Raw genomic sequence first — 20,937 nt, forward strand, 5'->3', positions numbered from 1 at the left:
CTGGAGCAAAAACACTCGGGATGACTTTTTGCTTGCTCTATCGTTTCCCCAGTTCCCACAAACCCCTAAGATCACTTGAAATAACCGACATGTTTTCTTCATTACAACTACGTTTCAGCCAAGGCTAAAGTCTGCTCTGTGTTCTCGTATTTCCAGTTTCTCTGATATGACAACTTGCTCTGAATCCTCCTATTTGATTGGTTGAAAGGTGATTGATCAATCATTTCAACAGCAGAGACTACATGCTGTTACTGGAAAATAATCAGAATTCATTATTTCACTTTGCTTGTCAGGTCTCATCATCACACCATCAATCATAATTGATATTGATTTTCCTTACTAGATCCATTTTGGAGCAACTGGTTAAAAAGAAATGAGAGAAATAACCAAATACTAACCTGAAATTTTTCATGTTCCATATGTAAAAAATCATTTCAAGCTTCTAGAACATTCAGAGACATTATGTCACACTGACCCAGCATGACCTCTAGAATGTTTGTAGTTTATTATTACATTTTTTCGACTGACACGGCTAAGTCGAGGCTGTCAAGAACTACAGCCGACGCCTGTTTGTTTCTGTTCTGTTCTCTTAGTCTTTGTAAGTGAGCGCCACGTGTGGGGTTATGGCCCAGCACCAAAGCCTTGCAGTCAACTTTTAAACCCGGGCTAATGAATCATGAAGGACTGAACTAAAGAAGGAGTCATAGATGGTAATCAAACCCAAAAGAATAAAAAAAAATACTAAACTAAACAAAACAAAACAAAACAAAACAAAAAACCGGACTACAAGGCAGTGGCAGGTTGAGCATTTCATTTGTGACTAGTTTCATATAAAAGGAGAAAACTGACGCAACATTGGACTTGATGCAACCACCATCAGCCTTCGAAAAAATCCAGACCAAAAACATCACAATGCTCTCCAGATGGAAGATTTTCATCATTACATCAGCGATGCAACGATGCTGAAAATTGCCTTTGTGAGATTATATTTTATTATTATGAAGGATATCTGGCAAAAAAACTGATTTTACAACACGTCATTTAGCACCATCATGGTTTCTCTGGTTTGTTGCTTTGAAGGAGCCTTTTAAAAATTTGTTGGAATGGTTTTTATTCCAGAAACGTTTCACTAGTTTAAAGAACCCGAAAGGAACCTACTTCTCAAAGAGTATAGATTCAGGCCACTACTATGACATTCTTCAACTCCAACTCCTGGTAGTCCCTTTCTCTAGCTTTTCATTTTTTCTTTCCTCCCTTTATGTCCGTTTCTTTCTTGAACTTCATCATCCAACAGAAACAAACCACAAACATTGCATTAATTACATTCAGATTTGTAACAGTCGCCAAGTTTCCTGCATGGCTGTTGACAATGAAAGGCTCTACTGTGACCACAGTGTGTATTTGAAAGTGTGTATGGGAATGATTAGACCCTTGTGTCGAGCACAAAGCCTGACTCCTCCATCAGCTCAAAAAGTCATCGACATCCATCACCTGTGCTGGGGTCCAGCTTAAGGTATGAGACAATATGTATAAAAAAAAAAAGTGTTTCATGCAGGGTTTAGAATGTGAGCAGTTACCTCACTCTCGCACATGAAAACATGAGGACCAGGCTACAGTACATGGTTCATGAAAGACAGACAGAAAAAGAGACGGGTGGGGGGAAAACCCCTTCTGGCTGTATGCACAGTCTGATCTTACCAAAGCCATAACAGTGTTTCTCAGGCCTCTTCTACACACAGCTCTATTGTGTGCCCATTTAGGCCAAGCCACAATGCTGCTGTCCAGTCAGTGTTGAGATCAGAGGGTTTTTTTATGAGTGCCTCATAGGAAAAAGACCTGTAGTCTGGCATTTCTAATGGAACGCAAAGACGTCACATTAACACACTTATACTGATATGTTCCATTTCCACCTGTTCTGTGTTAACGCTCTCATTGTACACATTTCCTAAGGGGACATGTAAATTTGCAGTGTGTGAAGTAAAGATCCCAAAGAATCTCAAGCTCTTTTATCCAGTTTGCCTGCCGCACAAAAACTTAAATATCTGTACAATTGTGTCGTATCGCTAACGTCATCGTAAGATCAAGGGTCGAACCATCATAACTCGGGGACTACCTGTATGCGCAAATGTGCCCTCAAAGCTAAACTGGTCCATGTCATTGTACACAATTTCTAAGTGGAAAACGCATGTTAATTGTGAAGTAAAGACAGCAATAAAACTTAAGCTCTTTTACCCAGTATGTATGCTGACAGTGTGCTGACTCCTGCATAGTCAATCCACCTCCAAGTCTGTATAGTCTTTGTGGTACAGCGTCCAGGATCCGTCCGTCGTCATGAAAAGTAGGGTCTAGCATGAACTAGAACGCAATAAAGTTCTGACATAGAAATTGTCACACTAACCAGAGGCTTTATACAGGATAAATGGATACAATCAGAATAAACACTAATGACAGGACAGGGGTGGAGGCAGGAATTAAACAGAATCAAAAGCACATGACAGGAACTGAAAGACAGAACAACGTGTAAGCAGATTCATGACAACAGCGTTATTTTTTTTCGAGGTGGAAGTAAACCAGAGTAAATCCACATGGACATGTAAAGCTCCAACAAACAGTAACAAAAATAAAAAATCATCCAACAAAAAGTAGGATGAAACCAGAGAGTTCGCTACCCGCACATGCTACCCGCGCTGTGCCACTGTGGCATTTAACATTAGTGCAACTGAACACTGGTCATCTGTACCTTTCAGGCTTGTTATGTAGATATGGTGTCCCTCAAGAATAATTACATCCATAGACCTTTAACCTTTTCATCTGGGTTGTATAATGCATCTTAAAAAGTAATTGAAGCCATATATAATTGGGACATACGACCAGTTTACCGATGAGGGTACGTTTGCCTACATTTACCTTGTGTTGAATATACAGCTAGTCCCCTACCTACAATGAAGATGCGTTCTGATGACCCCATCGTAACTTGAAAACATTGTAAGTCAAGACATGGCCTAGCCTACCTAGGAGTCCTTAAGAATGGTGATCAGTATGTGGTAGTATACTGTAATTTTGTAACTAATTTGAGAAATTTTTGTACATAATTTAGCAAAACAGAGCAATTTATAGTAATAAAATGATGTATAAACCTTACAATATATGTATGTGGTAGTGGACGCTTGGACATGCGCAGGTTCACGAGTTGAAGGCGGAGACCGATGAAACAAAGGTACGAAGAACACCTGTAGCTGTTAAGACTAATCAGTGCACTTTGTTTCAGTGTCCGACAATGACGATAAAAAGGAGAGCTAAAATTCGGCTTTGAAACATCAAAAATGCTCACAAGGCTGGAGATGCGTACATCCTGGCAGCATGCCTACATAACGTTTGGTTGTTGCACAAAAAATGTAAATATTTTTACAATTTTGTCGTATCGTTATCGTCATCGTAAGACCAAAAAAATCATAATTCGAACCATCGTAACTCGGGGACTACCTTTACGCAAAAAAGGTACACTCAAGGGTAAACTTGGTAAATTTGTTGTTACGTTTGTTTTTTGACCATTAAGGTGTTGGGAAAAAAACTTGAAAAACTGAACATTTGGCAACGTACTGTACACTGTTGTCAGCAGATTCTGACTATTTAAACTAATGTGTTAACAAAACACTCCTACATACATTCCTGCAAAAACCAGCCAACCAAAATGCAAACAACCTTTGAGAACTATAAACCTACATTCCGACAAAAGTTACATCTATGTGTGGCCTCTTGATATATTGCGAGCTCTTGTAATGTAAATTGATGCACACAATCAATTACTAGCATTCAAAAACACCCAGACTTACAAAAGGCCCGTTGTTCAGATGGCTACAGGTGGCATCCCACCTGCAGACCAATGCTTTACTTCTCAGTCAATGAAAACTTCGGTACAAAGTAACCCGCATTTGACAAAGAAAAACAAAAGTGAGTCTCAGGTGTAACGGAGGAAGATAAGGTTAGCAATGTGCATTATCCATTGACGGGGTTGACAAGAGGCCCTCATGACTCTTAATACACTCCATTACTAGCCAAAAAGAGTCAGTGACAACTGAAAGTGCCTTTTCTGAAAGAACTAAACATGAGGCCGCACAGAGCAGACCCATGACAAGTGCAATGTTCCATTAACTGATGCTAAATTATCAACAAATGTTTACATGTACAGTATTTATCATTATATAGACCATTTATTTTTGCTATCTCCCCTTTAGCTCGGTGGACTTTATTGTGTTGTATTGTGTTATGTTGTTATGTGCACTAGTCAGTCTTTTCCTAGTTACTTTTGTGTTTTCGCTGTTATTTTATGTTGTCTCATGTAGCACCTTGGTCCTGGGTTGTACTATATATGGTTGAAATGGCAATAAAAGTCATTAGATTTGACTTGCTAACTGGGTCAATCAGTGTATTTAATCCTAGCAGACTGGAAATGACACAATCCAGGATTTGACACTTGACAAAGTCGGGTTTTTTTTCTAATTTGTTATCGTTTCTATTGTAACAAACGCAAGAGTTGTCCAACATATTGGAAGCATATCAGTAAAAACATTTAAATTGTACAATTTATCAAACATATCATTGTTGCTATTGTGACATTTTCCGGATAAAGATTTCAGAAGTTTATTTAACATTTAGGGATGGAGTCTCCAGTTTTGGTGTTTCGTAGCCAAGGGTTAGTCTTTAGGGGAACTGGCTTTATTTCTTAGTAACACTAATAAAGGAGGTGCTGGTGAAAGAACTCTGCTGTAACATCAATGACAACTGGAACCAACTTTTGTTTTATAGACACTGCTCTACATTTAGTGTAACTCTAAATGAATAAAAGGTATGATGTGCATTTACAGTTTTATCTCAGGACACTACTAGCATCAGGGCTGGATAAATCACTAACCCGGATGTTTAGGACATGCAGATTCTATAAAATGGAAGTTTGTTGTTTTAGCTGTCAGTTAACCAGATAATCAAACCCTGATTAATTTGGCTTTTTCTAGTAAACAATGTTTTTCTACACATACATTTTTTATTTATTTTTTTAACAAAAATAACTTAATTAATATTGATATCGTTTGACTGAGCAAAATGTTAAATTGATTAGCGATGGCTGCATTTATTACCCAATGTTACAATGCTAATGCTTGCTAGCAACCATAGACTGTTCTTTACATTCAACCATTTCTTTTTGTTAGCATGGGAAGCAAAAAATCGGAAACACTTTTCACTTGTCTTTTATCATTTGTGAGAGACACATGCATGTTCTTTACTAGTTGGAGATTTCAGTCTTGTGATCCTGTTCATCCCAGAGCAGTTCGACTAGGATTTAGGTGCAGTGACTGGGCAGGTTAATTCCATGAGAAAGACATTAACACTGTTTGCTCGATAAAAAATGCACTTCGTCTTGTTGTATGATGAAGTTTGTTACAGTCAGTCACAGTCTAGACGGAATTGCATGGTGTTTGGAAGGGGAATGGAATGGGAGCCATGTTGGTTCATTTTTCCTTTCGAAACCATTAGGCTTCCACTGCTATGTTTGGCTGTGGGGGGTGAGGCAGTCTGCTAACATCTTCTGTCCTGTTCTCTGTTTTACATAAGTTCTTCTGTTAGAAGTTGTGTCCAATTTAAACTCATCTGGGAAACGGAACTTTCCTACAGTCATTCACTGTTGCATTCTTGTGTGTTTTTGCCTTCTACCTGGAATGTTACATACGAACAAAAGCAACATGCATGTGTCTTCAAAATGATAAAAGAGGTAATAGTGAGACTTTAAAACATATGCTTTCCAAACTAAAAAAAAAGTATCAGTCATTTAGAAGATAGAAAACACATTCAGGATGTTTGTGATGCCTCGAAGTAAACCCTGGCTTCTGGGTGGAACATGTTTGTTGATTTGAACAAAACGACATTTGTTTATAGTAAAATGGATCCAGTGTAGTTCCGAAATGAAATTTCCAGAGAAACAAAACATGCGCCTGGGCAAGAACGTTCGAGCACTTGAGAATGCTTTATTTATAGGAACACATACAAAGGGTTAATTGATGGCTTGTTATTGGGCAAATGAAACATTTCTAAGAGGTTTATTCACTGTGTATGATTCTTTATTCGCAAATACCTCCATTGAAACATACACTATATGGACAAAAGCATTGGGATGCCTTTTCCAGCCACATGATCTTCAAGAACTTTGTTGGAGGCACCTAATTGTATTGGATGTCTTACTTTCACTTGAACTATTAGATCTAAACCTGTTGCAGCATTACGATGCATCTGTGCACATAGCCAGCTCCATGAAGATCTGCTTTACATAGGTTGGAGTGGAAGGTCTCCTGCTATAAATGTCTGAACTTAACCCTAATGAACACCTTTGGGATGAATGTGAACACTGGCTGCACCCCAGGCCTCCTCACGTCACCAATATCACTACCTGGCTTGACACCCCTGTGGCTAGATTAAGACAATTCTCCACAAAATCTAGTGGAACATCTTCCCAGAAGAGTGGAGTGTATTATAAGAGCAAATAGATACTAGAAAGAGATAAAGCATATATGAATCTTATGGTCAGGTGTCCACAAACCTTTGTCCATATAGTGTATCTGTAGATCATCAAAAATGACTAATAATCGCTTATAGTATAAAATAATAAGCTAAATTCAAATCCTATTAGCGTTTCTATATTACATCTTAAGACTCTAACACTCTACTAAGCATTAAGTGACTGTAGCTTATTGTTTGAAAAGCTTTGTTCCATATTCTGAAGTCAAATTTCTTGTCAGATTTCTAGCAAATGGATTTGCACAGATGATAATAATGTAGTAGCTGCACCAGTAAATATCTATGAAGCATTAATAATTTACATCGCTCATATATCTCCATGATATAGTATACAGGAGAGAGACAGAATTAAAGCTGATGTGTGTGTGTAGGTGTACAAAAGATAACCGTTACACTACTTTTCTGCACATTACAATCTTCTCAGTGGAAACAAAGTTTTTTTTTTTTTCAAAATCTAGATTACATTTTGTAGAATGTTGCCATTTGCATAATGTACAATAATGGACTGAGCCTTTTTTGCAAGGACAGCGTCTGTTATCTAATGTGCTACTGCTTTATTCACTACAGGATAAACAGCATCATGTGAAATGGAAACAAAGCATTGCAGAGCTGAACATTTCTGTATATTTTTTCCACACTCACACACAGACAGTGTATAACATTTCTTGAGTGTATAACATTTGCAATTCAGAAAAGACACAGGCATGCATAAAGCTCTGACATTGTTTTTAAATACAATATAGAGACATATTCATGGAGCAAAAAATGAAAGGAAAATATATATATATATATATATATATATATATATATATATATATATATATATATATATATATATATATATAGAGAGAGAGAGAGAGAGAGAGAGAGGCCTAAACCTACCTGTGGGCTTACACTGGGGCCATAGGCCATGCCGGGAGATGCCATGGAGTGCGGGCCCATGGGTGAGCTGATGACTGAGAAAGGAGAGCCGAGGCCGTTCATTGGCGAGCTGAGTGTGCTAATGGGAGAATGCAGGGATCCCGAGGCTCCGATGGAGGTCGGGCTCAGAAGGGAAGGGTGCATGGGACGGTGGGATGTGGGAGAGCTCAGAGTAGACGAGATCATCTGACCCGATTCTGTGAAAGACAAAGAGTAAGAGATTAAGAAAAAGGAAATGTTTTTGCTCTGGTTTAAAGTAAGGTAAGATACAATCTGATACGATACGATATGATACGATACCAAACGATACAATATGATACGAAAAGGAGACGAGATCACCTGACCCAATTCTGTATTCTGGTAAGATACGATCTGATACAATACGATACGATACAATATGATACGAAAAGATCAACTTTTTCAATCTCAAAGGAAATTCTTTTGCCAGAGACTGCTTCAGATTACAAAAAATAGAATAAAAATGTAATAAAAAATTTATTAAATATTATATATATACAAAATGTATTTAAAATACAAAAAGGTGCTAGGAACATATTGCACATGATATGGTTTTGCACATGGGTTGATGGTACAATATTATATTACAATTATGTGATTATTGTTAAATTGCACCACTCATGATACTGTGTATACGTTGTCAAGGATACTGAAAAGGGTGAAGGTACTTATGCTCCTGACTGAGATGTCCACACATCTGAGTGAATGGAGAGATCGAATAGAGTGATACTTTATTGAATTTTCATTCCAAGCAAAACGACACTGTACCAATAAAAATTATGTGCTCGAAAAATAAGTGCCAGATCATGTTTTTTTCAGTCTACAGTAGCTCAGGGCTACTGGTTATTCCCTCAGAGTATTACAGCAGCGGAAATCACCATAACAAGATGATTAGGAAATTCGCAGGACTTTCGCTGGACTCACTGCAGGGAATGAAACAAACAAACCATCAGCTATTGCATCGTACACGCACAATGCAAATTTAGCATATTTTTGAACACCTAACGTAAGATACAATTTCTCCTTATAAACCTCCATCTTACATTTTTTTTCAAGCATATATATATTTTTTTTATCTGTTGTGAACTATTTCTGCAGTAGAGAGTATCGCCATTTTATTTGTCCACTGAATATTAATGCTTCTTATACTTTGTGACATGATACTGTAATTTTATTTGTTAATTGAAAATCCCTTATTGAAAGATTGCTTTCCTATTTTGTATTATATATTTATTATATATATTTTGACTGACTTGTTTGGTCTTTGGTTCATTCCTGGCATGTTAAAGAGTCTGTTGTGTTGTTGGTTAATGCAGTGTTGAGGTGTACAATTTGATTTATATTCCAGGAAACAAAATTTCACAAATCAACTGTTTTTGGCTTTTTATTAACACGTGTCTTAGTGCATCTTGAACCTACGTTCAATATGAGTTCAAACACTCAAGCACTGCTCAGATCAGATACTCTAAGACTATTCAAGTCATATTGAAATTTGACTTCTAAATTCAGTTTTGCAGTAAGAAATCTATACTTTATAATTCAGTATAAATTACAGCTACTGTCATCCTTGCACAGGGTCTATGCTAATCTTTTCTGTATCGTTCCAATTGTTTAGTATATGTACTGTTATAGCAAGCACAATCATCCCCCCATCATACTACCCTGTCCCCAGATTCTCATTACAAACAGCAACAGAGTGTCCCTGTAAAGTAAAACATACATGACCTTTTCTACCAACGAGTGAGCTTTACAAAGAGACAGGAAGACACATTTGAAGAGGACAAGAGGATAAGAAGTGCAGCGCCATTATCTATGGTGTTGAGGCGCCCAAACTTTTGCTCTTCAACCCACTTGTTTTTGTCACCACTGTTTGTCTTGTTTTCATTGAACTTAAGAACTGCAAGTGAGGCCATTGATTTATCTCCTTAGTGAATACCCAAGACTCTGTGCCTTAATTCATGCTCGACTATGCCACATGCTAATGAAACACCTACACGAGCCACCTTGAGGACACACGCTATACTTCGGCTTCAGTCGAGCCAAAATTCATTGGTCTACCAGAACTACAGAAGACAAATAAACATTCTTTCCAAACGCTGTTGTGCAGCATCCTCACAGGACCATAAACAGCTAAATATGAACCGTGAGCATGTACCGATCAACGAGCTGACAGTCGAGAACCACAACATGTTCAGTCGACAGAGCTGTCCGGCAGCATTCCGTCCCCACAATGACTGACATCATATCTCAGGGCCGCTGATCGAATTCAGGCCAAAGGCACAAATTAAGCGATGAAAAAAAAGACGGGATGCTGTGCTACTCATCCAACACTTCCACTACATCACTTTCTCCAAACACCTCCAAATCATCACACAGCACACAGTAAGGAAACGCCACACCCAAACCACATTGAAGAACGCCGATAAAAAAAAGCGCCATCAACAACTGTCAATGTTGATGTTGGCAGAGATCACTCTTTTAAAATAGAAAATCCACACAAAAAACTCTGAGCATGCCGCTTGAGCTTTTCTGACATGCCCCCAAAACATCCGGAGACACTTATACGCAATAAGATTTATAGGGGAAAGGAAAACGCCAGTGGGTGAAATGGGAAAGTGTGAGAAAAGGAGAATGCAGCCAAAAAGCGTGCTACTGTTAATCGTGTTTTAAGCCCTGATGAAAAGGCCTGAGTGCTATGATTTGGTTCGGTACACAGGAGTACGTTGGAACTTTCTTCAGAAAAGAGACATCATATGATTGTGAACAGTTCTGGAGAGGGTTTAAGACACCAAAAGAACCTGCAGATAACCACATTTAGTCCCTATTTGATGTTAAAATGACCTCCACTCTTCTGGGAAGATGTTCCACTAGATTTTGGAATGTGCTTGTGGAAATTTGAGCTCATTCAGCCACAAGTCTTTGAGGTTAAGGTCAGAGCTCTATAGCAGGCCACTCAAGATTTTCCACTCCAGCCCATGCACACTAGATCTTCATGGAGCTAGCTTTGTGCACATTGTCATGCTGGAACAGGTTTGGGTCTCTAAGTTCAACTGAAGGGAATATTTTATGCTAGCGCATCAAACGACATCCAATACAATTGTGTGCCTCCAACTTTGTGGTAACAGTTTGGGATAGAAGCACATATGGCTGGAAAAGTCAGGGGTCCCAATGCTTTTGTCCGGATTCTATGAAGCATTAAATTAGATTTACATGCTGACTCATCATTATTTTTCTTCAAATTTCCCAAAAACGAACACGAAAATCTAAAAGTTCTTAAAAACGTTTTGTATTTTTCCGCAAATACGTTCATACCGGTATCCATAGCAATGACTCTCCACAACACGGATCCAAAAAGCTCTCATTTTAATTACACATTTTGAGGTTTCCCTCAAATTCCAAAAGTCGATGCTGAACACCATAATCTTCCCAATCACAGAAAATCCCACACCACAAGTCTGCATCAGTATAAGTAAGTACGTCATATGATGTCTAACATAATGTAGCTGATGAGGAATCAGTGAGCAGTACAAAACATATAGCTCTTGTGGGGGACACAGTAAATGGTCTTCTCCTTGCCACCAGGGAAACAGTCTGTTCGTTGGGGTCAGTATTCTCCTGAGCCTGCTGTGTCACTCTTAGCAGAAACACAAGCTTGTTACTAATCTGCTCTAACATGGAATGATTAACACATGCAGATATAATGGTATGTGCACAATTTCAATGCTTTTTTGTCTGTATTGAATATTTCCAGGACTGGGGGTCTTGGTAGACCCAATGCCAACAGTCAGCTTCGCTCTGGTTTGTCCTTTGTCCTGCTTAGTCCTGTGTTTCTACCAGGATTGTTTTAGATCTTTGGCAAATTTGGATGATTTGATTTTTATAGATTTTTTATAGACATTCAATGAGAGCAATCAGACCCTTGTTCCACCCCGTTACTGAGTAGAACAGCTTAAGCTTCTGTGCCCCGGGGCTGCTGTATCATGGCTGATTCTGTACTCTGACTTCAGCTTCATAACATTACTGGGATATGTGAATAAACAATTTCACTGTGCAGTACATGTGACTGTGTAGTCCGTGATTGGAGATTTAGATGACATCATCATCAATGGCTGCCTTTTTTATTAGTCCAATGTCTCAGATTGGTTCTTTATTCAGGATCATTTTAGGCATTTGGCAGACTGAAGGTTAAGAGTTAAGCAGTTGAGGTTTAAGGGGATGCTCAAAGGGTACCTGGTGGCAATGGGATTTGATCTCATAACCTTCTGATCAGAAGTCCACTATCTTACCCACTAAGCAACTACATTCCTGTAACATCGCAGTCCATACGTTTGTAGTCAGTGATTAGAGAAATCAATGCCTACCCCTTCAAGGGTGCAGATCTGAGAGATCTGTCAATCCGAGATAAAAAAGACCAGAAGTCCTTACAGGTGAACTCATAGATTAGCAGTTTAGCTTTTGCCAAATCAATGGCTACACCTTTAACAAGTGCAGATTTCTTCAATCCAGAATAAACAGACCTACACACTTAAAAGTGTCAGTGATTTCGGTTCAATCTGAACAAAGGCGTCAACAAGATCAGAGCTTCACCTCCGATTTTTTTTACTTTCGGCAAATATTTTCCTCGCTGGCGGTTTTCCCGCGACCTGTTTGGCTGGGGAGCCGAAACGTGTTTTACAAGCTGTCTAAGAAAGCCCTGCAAGCTTCATCAGGAGCTTCTTACCTGGCCCAGGATGTGCTCCCTAGATCAGATAAGAGACAATAAAATAAGAAAGCACAAGCCTGGCAACACCACAAGGGTGGCAGTCCTCCAACTTGTGCGCTTGCCAGGGATGTGAGCATGGATGGCCTCAGAAGGGAAGAAGAAGAAGGTGGACTGGAACTAAAAACAGACCTTTGGTCACACACCTGACAGCGATGCGGAAAATTAAGCAGGATCGGGCTACAGTGTGAGCCAGGAGGTTACTGTAAACAACCTGGGGAAGTGTTTTTCTCTTCTAAAAACGTCTTCATTCTGGAAATGTGTTGATTTCACACTAGGCTCCGTGTGGGAGCAGTATAGGGGTATGGGAAAGGTTCCACAGACCACAGGGTCTGACTAACACTCTGCACACACACACACACACACACACACACACACACACACACACACACACACACACACACACAAGATACACAATGATATATCAAAAAATGCAACAGGAAGTGAAAGAAGGGAGGGTATTGTGTGTGTGTGTGTGTGTTAGTTACTCCCTGCATATCTTTCTGTCACCCACAGACCACACACACACACACACACACACACACACACACACACACACACACACACACACACACACACACACACACACACAGCCAATATGCTGACTGCCAGACTAATGAATGTAAAAAACAAACTACTGGTGCTAGACTCTGTGTTTCATCCCAGACAGGTTGAAGATCGAGTGATGACAAGTTGCCGTTCGTTTCATCTTCCTCACCCGGTTGCATTACTCCCTGACAACAAAGCGGTCTCGCATTCCGGCAAACCACACATCAAGGTAAAAAAAAAAAAAAAAGCGTCCATAAGCGATCTTAATAGCTTTCTGCATGCCTGAGATGTTCTCTTGGTCATGGGAGATGGAATCTGCAGAGGCACAAACCCCTCCGGAACATTAGTCTATCTTTTAGCGAGTCGTTACCGAGCGTCTAACGCCGAGGCGCTGAGGAGGTGCAGCCTCTCTAACATCTCAGATGAGGACAAAAGACACAAAAAAGCCTTTCAAGAGCCCTTAAGGAACATGAAAGTAACACAGGAGCGAAAGCCTGCGTGAGATGGAAAGCAAGACCGGCAGTGTGTTACGCCTGTCAAGACTTATTTTCATGGGACTTTAAAAAAAATTAATTCAAACCAAAAAAAAACTGGTTGTTTTTAGGTTCCAGGTTTTTAAGATCTCCAGTCCACTGATTTGTTCTATTTTCTTTCTAAAAAATTAAATTAGATGCACATTTTAAGTGCACACTTATCCAGAAACGAAAAAAAAAATGACACTATGTGAAAGCACCAGCTCTTATACACGTCCCTGTTTAGAACTCAGATGTTTGCAAGATGAAGCGTTCAATCAGAAGCAGAATTTTTTAAGTAAACAAGACTTCCAGCTATATGTGGTTCTGACCCCAAACTGCTAGCAAAGTTGGAGGTGTGCAATTGTGTAAGACGTCTTTGGATGCGTTAGCATGGAAATTTCTATTCATTTAAACCAGAAGATCCAAACCTTTCCCAGCATGACGATGTGCACAAAGTCGGCTCTATAAAGATATGATTTATATGGGTTGAAGTGGAAGATCTCCTGCTATAGAGCTCGGACCTCAACCCTATTGAACACCTTTACGATAAACTGGAATGACACTCCAGAAGTCACTTGTTCTCACTTACATCAGAATTTTACGGTCAGGTGTCCACAAACTTTTGCCAATATTGTGTATATTAACATACGTATTCATGATCTGGTGGCATGTTAACACAGAATTCCCTTACTGGGAATTTGGAGGAAACTGAAGACCCCAGAGGAAACCCACATGGACTAGGGGAGAACTCAGGATTTAGTCGTCCATCTGAATAAAAAAAACGTACAAAAATCAGCCTTGTGTGTACCCGTGTGTCTGTTTTTGTGTTTCCTCTGCTTCACGTCATCCCCTGTAGCACTGCACTGAACCACCCGAGACGCGACTCGTGATCCGGAGCTCGTGCATTATGAATGTTACAGGCGTCCGAGGCCAGCACTGACGCCAGCTGGGGGTCCATTACCACCTGCTCACTTTTACACCTCCCTCAGTCTCTATGGAGAAGCAGTGAGGAGCACACATTGTGTCCTCATTAATGCATTTCCAAAACAAACAACTGGATAATAAGGAATCAGTATTTTAAAACTTTTTAATTTCAATCGTGAAATTTTCTGGTTTTGGTGGTTCAAAGCCCAATTTTAGCTCTTGTTTCTCTACGTTTCATCAACTTTTCTTTGATTAGTCTCATCAGCTTCAGGTGTGCTTTTTACCACTTGTTTTGCTAAATTATCAACAAATTACAGTATACTACCCTATAATGATCATCATTCTCTAAGATGCCTTGGTAGACTAGGCCAGGTTCACTTCCAATTTACTTCACTTACATTTTTGGGGGTCATCTCAACACATCTCCATCGTAACTCTGGGACTAGCCGTAACTGCAAATCCAGAAATGCTTTATTCCGCTTATGTCAATTGACAACACTTAGTGAAAAAATGCCACATTCTTTTTTTATATAATCATCCCTTTACAGTTTACACACAAGATATAAAAAAAAAACAAAAAACATGCGAATGGACAAAAAAGTTGCTCAACATTACAGCAGGTCCAAGAAAAAAAAAGCCAGTCACTAAACGTCTCTCCTCACAGCACCATGAACAAGAATACATTTTTCCAAAGCGGGACGCTTACTAGCAAACGCTCAATCTGAGGCTCGGTGAAAACACACTGGTGTGGCTGCGCATTTGTGAAAAAAGTAACACAATGCGTCATTCACAAAGCTGTCTGGTGCTAGCTGGTGTGCTACTGGAGCTCAGGATGGTGCAGCGAGGTGAACCGTTAGCAACCGTTAGCATGTTCTGAAGACCTTCCAAGTGGGCAAGCTACTTCAGAGCCTAAAAGTGGCAAAGGGGAGCAATACTCTGTGTGTGTGTTTGTGTGAAGAAAATTTGCTTAAATGTGATGATGAGTGACCAGGGAGTGAAACAAACATCCTGCACAGACCTCATGCTGCGTATAAGGGGACAGACCTCTTGTCCAAAATGATGCGCACGTGCACACACACACACACACTCTTCATTGGACATTTACCACATGGCCATCATTAAGTGGCGGTGTTTATTGTGGTGCAGCAAATCTGAACTATTAGCGAAAAAAAAAAAAAAAAACCAGATCGCTGAGGAAAACACGTGTGAATATAAGACTGGAGATAAGTGTGTAGCGGGAGAAAATTACACACACACAAATGTGTTTGTATGAGACAGCATCTGTGGTATTAATCAGCCCTTTGCTGCGTGTGTTTGTATAAACACGCTAATCCGGTGCACACTGTTAAGGCACGGAGAGTAAATAGTCCTGGCTGATGTGTTTACTCGAACTCGGGAAGCGATTGCACAGAAGAGGCAATGATGAGGACGTATAAAGAGCCCTGTATTCGAGAGGACGCAAGATGCGAGACTTGGCTTCTGCAGAATTTGAGTCGAGTGCTCCGTCCAAGAACCTTTAGAGGAACCTGATGGACACTGGTATTCAATCCTGTCCTCAATTTAAAAAAATAAAAAAAAAACACACACATTTCTCATCTGTTCTTCAGACTAATTAAGATATCTGACTGGAAGGACTGAGGAGGAAATCTAAGCAGAAAAAAGGACACACACACACACACACACACACACACACACACACACACACACACACACACACACACACACACACACACACACAGTCATTAAGAGGCACGGCTAAATAGTGCAGTGTGGAATGGCTCGCATCAGATGGCAAAGATTTGGGAGGCCGGTTGAGGGAATAATAGTGGCTCCTTAATAGTGTGCATCAGCAGGCGGGGCGAGACGAGATGCAAGCTGACAGCGGAACCGCAACTGCAACGTGAGCCCAAATAAAGAGATCCCTCTGTCTCGGCGTGAGCCCACTTGAAGAGCTATCAGGCCTCCAGCCACAACAAGAGGAAAAAACTTTAATGAGGGATAAGTGTTTGGGCAAGATAAAACACCAGGAATTGGCCACCCAAGACTCTATTCTATGTAGGTGGTGAATCACAGGGCATTGGTTAGCAGCAACTGAACTCTTGCGTGTTGTTTATTGAGCTACATAAAGATCCCGTTTGCGAAAAAGGAACGATGAAGGAGATGCAGTTGGCCGACAAGTTGGCGCGATAAGCTTCAGATTACATGTGCTATCGCTCCCTTTCCTCTGATATGGCCTAATTGTCCTTATCGACGTCAAGGCGATACGAGCGCTCGCCTGAGCCAAAACATACACAGACGCACACAAAACGAGGTATCCTATGAGCTCGTGCTTCAACGAGCCACATAATAGCAGTGAGTGATGTTAAGGCTTTTTGTCGTACAATTAATTTCCCTTTCCTGCACTTCTGACTTTGGCTCACTTTAATGTTGTCCTGGAGGGCGGCCAGCCGATGGAGGACCTTCTGTAACGAGGCTTTGATGTAATACACTGACTGCTCATTTCATTAGTCACGTTTTGGGAGGGAGAAATGACCGTTTTACTTGGTGAATGAAAAAAAACACAAGGTTTTTGTTGGCCTACTAGTTGTAAATCTGCCAGGCATGTGATGCCTCACAAGTTCTCCTGATAACATCTTCGGCGCTGGCACACGACCCTTCCTGCTATCTAATCTGTTATACTGTTGAAGAAAATAAATCGAGCTTGCGAAGACACATGCATGTGGCAGACCTGCATGACGTGACCTGCAGACGCACGTGCATCTTTTCGACAAAACGAGCCGATCACCACCGATTTCTCGCTGCTTCCCTGCTGCCGTCTCAGCACTCTGGATGTAATCTCAGGCTCGTTTTTACATCTAAAGAAACCAGGATGTGTGAGTGAGAAGACGTCAGGGATCAACACCCTACTGCTCTGACTGACAATACCAACTTGATTACAGCCGCGACTCGATACGACACGGGATGTAATTAGAGGCGGCAACCTGGGGAGCCGTCCCCCGAGAAACATCCGCACCTAGCGGCGCTACGTGAAGCTAATGCGGTGCCAACACACTGAGTCAACCTGTTTGAAGTCCACACGAGAGTGCGGCATTAGCATTCGTTTTCTCTGCTAAACCCCAATCCCTGGTGTATAAAGCTGGAGGGGACGAGCTGGGTTTTACAGTGATGAGAGACGTCAGGATAGAGTTGTGTCTGCATATTATATGTGTTTCCTAGTAGACGAGGCAATAGGCTCCGTGCTATTCCTCTTATAGAAGAGTCTCCAAAACTTAACACCAACACGAGATGTACAATTTACAGCAATACTGCAATCTAAAGAGGCTAATTTATACACACACACACACACACACACACACACACACACACACACACACACACACACACACACACACACACACACACAATCTAAGATAGGCGAAATATGTTGTTACTGCTTAAGTAGATTGAGAAGGCTGATGTAATTAGTATCCTAAACATCACAAACACTGGTTGATCCTACAGGTTCTCCAATTTTATCAGATTCCCCCCCAAAACATGTCCTCAGGGTTGTGTGTGTGTGTGGGTGGAGCCCTGCAATGGACTAGTGTCCCATACTTGTCTCATAGAATGTATTATTTTCTGAAGTATTTCGATTTGGGGAGACTTTTACTTTTACTTCACTACATTTCAGAGTCAAATATTCTGCATTTTTCAATTCATTTTGCGAAATCAGTCGTTCCTTTTTATTTATGAGCAGATAAAAACGCGATCAAACACGCATTAAACCACCAATCACAGTAGAGCGTACCGTGTTGTGAACTTGCCGATTGGTGGTCTCAGCTTAGCACGAACATACCGTTCAGCGTCAGTTCAACAGCAAGCAGAACATTTAGAGAGGAATAAATGAAGAAGAAAATCTTCTCCACAACACACGTGATCTCACTTGGCCGATTTTTTTTTTTTAGTAGTTGAAAGAAGGTTTTGGGCTCATGATCATTTTAATAGAAATCAATCAGTGTTTGAGTCATTAATATCATTCTATTAATAGATCAGTGTGCTGAGAGTCACATTTGAGTTAATTAAGCAAAGAGTCTTGTGACAAAATTTACAATGGAACATTACAGCTGTAATAAATCATAGTACTTTGGATACTTAAGTATATTTAAGGCAAATACGTTTGTACTTTTACTTTTAAGTTAAGAGGGACACTTTTACTTTTGCTGGAGTCACATTTTACCGAGTGCATCTCTACTTTAACTCAAGTAACTCAAGTGGGCCTCATTTATAGGTCATAAGTAGAGTCTGGTGGTCTGATGCTTGGTTTTTGCACGTCTCAAAACTGACAGACACACGAACCCACACTATGCACATTCAGTTCAAACGTGAAGAAATGAGGGCACATGTGTAGTCGCTGTATGGACAGTATGGAAGAGGCTGCTGTGGATCCAACACAACAAACATGATTCGTTCTGACAATTATCGCACCGCCAGCGCGATGACGGCACGCTGGGGAATTTGTCACTTTCTGTTTAGGACGTGTGTGTGTGTGTGCGCATGTGTGTGTGTGTGCATGTGTGTGGGGACTTGTTTGTATCCGCAGGCTACGAGTTATTTCTAGAAATTGTGTTTAGTGCGCCGTGATGCCAATTCCTCCATACTCATGTGCAACAGTATCTAAGTGAGACTTGTACACAGCACTGTTATACTTGGCTACGGGATCTATAATTCAGGTGCTAGTGTAAAAGAAGTACATTCCCTCTGAGCGAGTGAGTGAGGGAGAAAGAGAGAGAGAGAGAGAGAGAGAGAGAGAGAGAAAAAGAGTCAGAGTGTGTCCTTGGCTGCATCCCAAAGCAGATGTCTCTCTCTTTTGCTCTTTCTCTCTTTCCATCATTTCGCATACACCCTTATAGGGCTGCTTTGGGGAGATAATATCACGGCCCATAAAACGTGTAATTCTTTTTCTACACAGAGCCGGCGTACGTTTGCGTGTGATTTAGGACGACGTTTCGGACCAGGCGAAACAACGGAACGGATGAAACAAAAGCTGGTTCTCGTTTAGAGTATTTTAAGAAAAAACCTAGTATTTAAGCTCTTTAAGGAGAATTTATTAACCACATAACAAGCCTTTGAAATCACTCGCCCCCCAACTCCCAAACCCACCCATCCCTTTTCTGATTATTATTCTTTTGTTCTTTCAAGGACTTGGTAATGAAACGCAAATGGCTGGCTGTTTAAAAAAAAAAAACTTCAGGGCGTCCGAGTAAAAATAAAAAAAATAATAGAGCAGACTCCTGGGGCTGGACAGTGTACTGAAGGCAACTCTGGGAAACTATGTGTGTGTACGTGCAGCAGGAAGAGGTCTAGAGTGCCGAAAGGGATCGCGTGGACCTCGACAGGGGGCCAGCGCAATGGCTTATGTGTGCTGTTTGCATGCGTGTTTGTGTGTGTATGTGTGTGTGGTGTGCATGATGGGGAACTCATCATAGCTGTGATCCTCTCCCAGCGTCCCCCCCCTTTGGCACCCAACATGCAAACAACAACAACATGAAACCCAAGGGGTGCTTCCGCTTCCAAGACAAACAATCAGCATTAAAGAAGAGGGAGTGAATAATAACATCCACAACACACACACACACACAGATGCATAAATTCCAGCAGGACCCCACAAGCAGGAGCTTGATGAAGTTCCATCAGAAGCTTGTTTAAACACGATGGAATGTTGCTATGAAGGATAAATCATCTGCAAACTCATACATATTCATTACAGACAAAAAACAAAAGACTGACATTAGTAGCTCCGACACCATCATCATCATCATCATCATCATCATCATCACCCACCTCATCACAACCGCCATCATCTACCATCATCATCATCACCCACCATCAGCATCATTATCATCATCATCAGTCACTGTGAACTCTCCAGGGTCCTCCATGCATGGAAGCAAAAATGTATCCATGAATTCTTCCTTTTCCAAAATACTTTGTCTCTGCATTTCTCTCTTTCCTCATGTTGTCTATCTCTGTCCCTCTTAGTCACCTCTCTCTTTCTCTCTATCCTTCTTTTTCTCCACAGTCCCAGTTTCCAGCCCGATGTTCTTCTCCAAGGTTTTTTTTTTTTAAGACTGAAGGTAAACCATGTGTCTTTTTCCCCAAACGTATAACATTTTATAGTGATAGTAAGATTTATTCTGACAGGATGTCAATATGGCTTGTTTCCCCTGCTGTAGATTATAAGGACATGAAGACGTTTAAAAAAAGATACACCTTTAGACAAACCATGTCCGAATCTTTACAACATAACGCATGTCTTCTGTCCGTCCAATAACCATATATCTGCAGTGATGGAAAGAACATGGACCACTCCATCACAGAAGTGCTGATGATGACAGGACGAGGACAAGGAGGACATACTGCAGCCAAGAGTGTGACACACTGGCGCAGTGAGACAGAGCTGAGTGCTGGAGAGTGAACATGTTCCTAAAAGCTTGGTCTGTCACGTCCAATTATGTTCCAGAGCCCAAGAGTAGGATTTCAGGTGTTTCAGAGCACCAAGGAAGATGGACAGGGTATGAGAGAGTTGTGTGTGTGTGTGTGTGTGTGTGTGTGTGTGTGTGTGTGTGTGTGTGTGTGTGTGTGAGAGAGAGAGAGAGAGAGGGGGGGGGGGATCGATTGATGGAGTTTAGGAAAGGAAAAATAAAA

The 20,937-nt window shown here is 40.7% G+C and overlaps 1 protein-coding gene across 1 annotated transcript in view; it reads right to left on the reverse strand.

The window, feature by feature from the left end:
* rxraa (retinoid X receptor, alpha a) overlaps positions 1 to 20,937 on the reverse strand; it is a 106,417-nt gene that overhangs the window by 34,704 nt on the left and 50,776 nt on the right. The window contains exons 3-4 of the mRNA XM_083564146.1: positions 7,450 to 7,685; positions 2,233 to 2,355 (exon numbers count right to left, since the gene is read on the reverse strand). Of these exons, the coding sequence (XP_083420272.1) occupies positions 2,233 to 2,355; positions 7,450 to 7,685 (359 nt within the window). The remainder of the gene's footprint in view (positions 1 to 2,232; positions 2,356 to 7,449; positions 7,686 to 20,937) is intronic.

This window comes from Silurus aristotelis, assembly GCF_946808225.1.
Source record: "Silurus aristotelis genome assembly, chromosome: 16".
Taxonomy (NCBI): Eukaryota; Metazoa; Chordata; class Actinopteri; order Siluriformes; family Siluridae; genus Silurus; species Silurus aristotelis.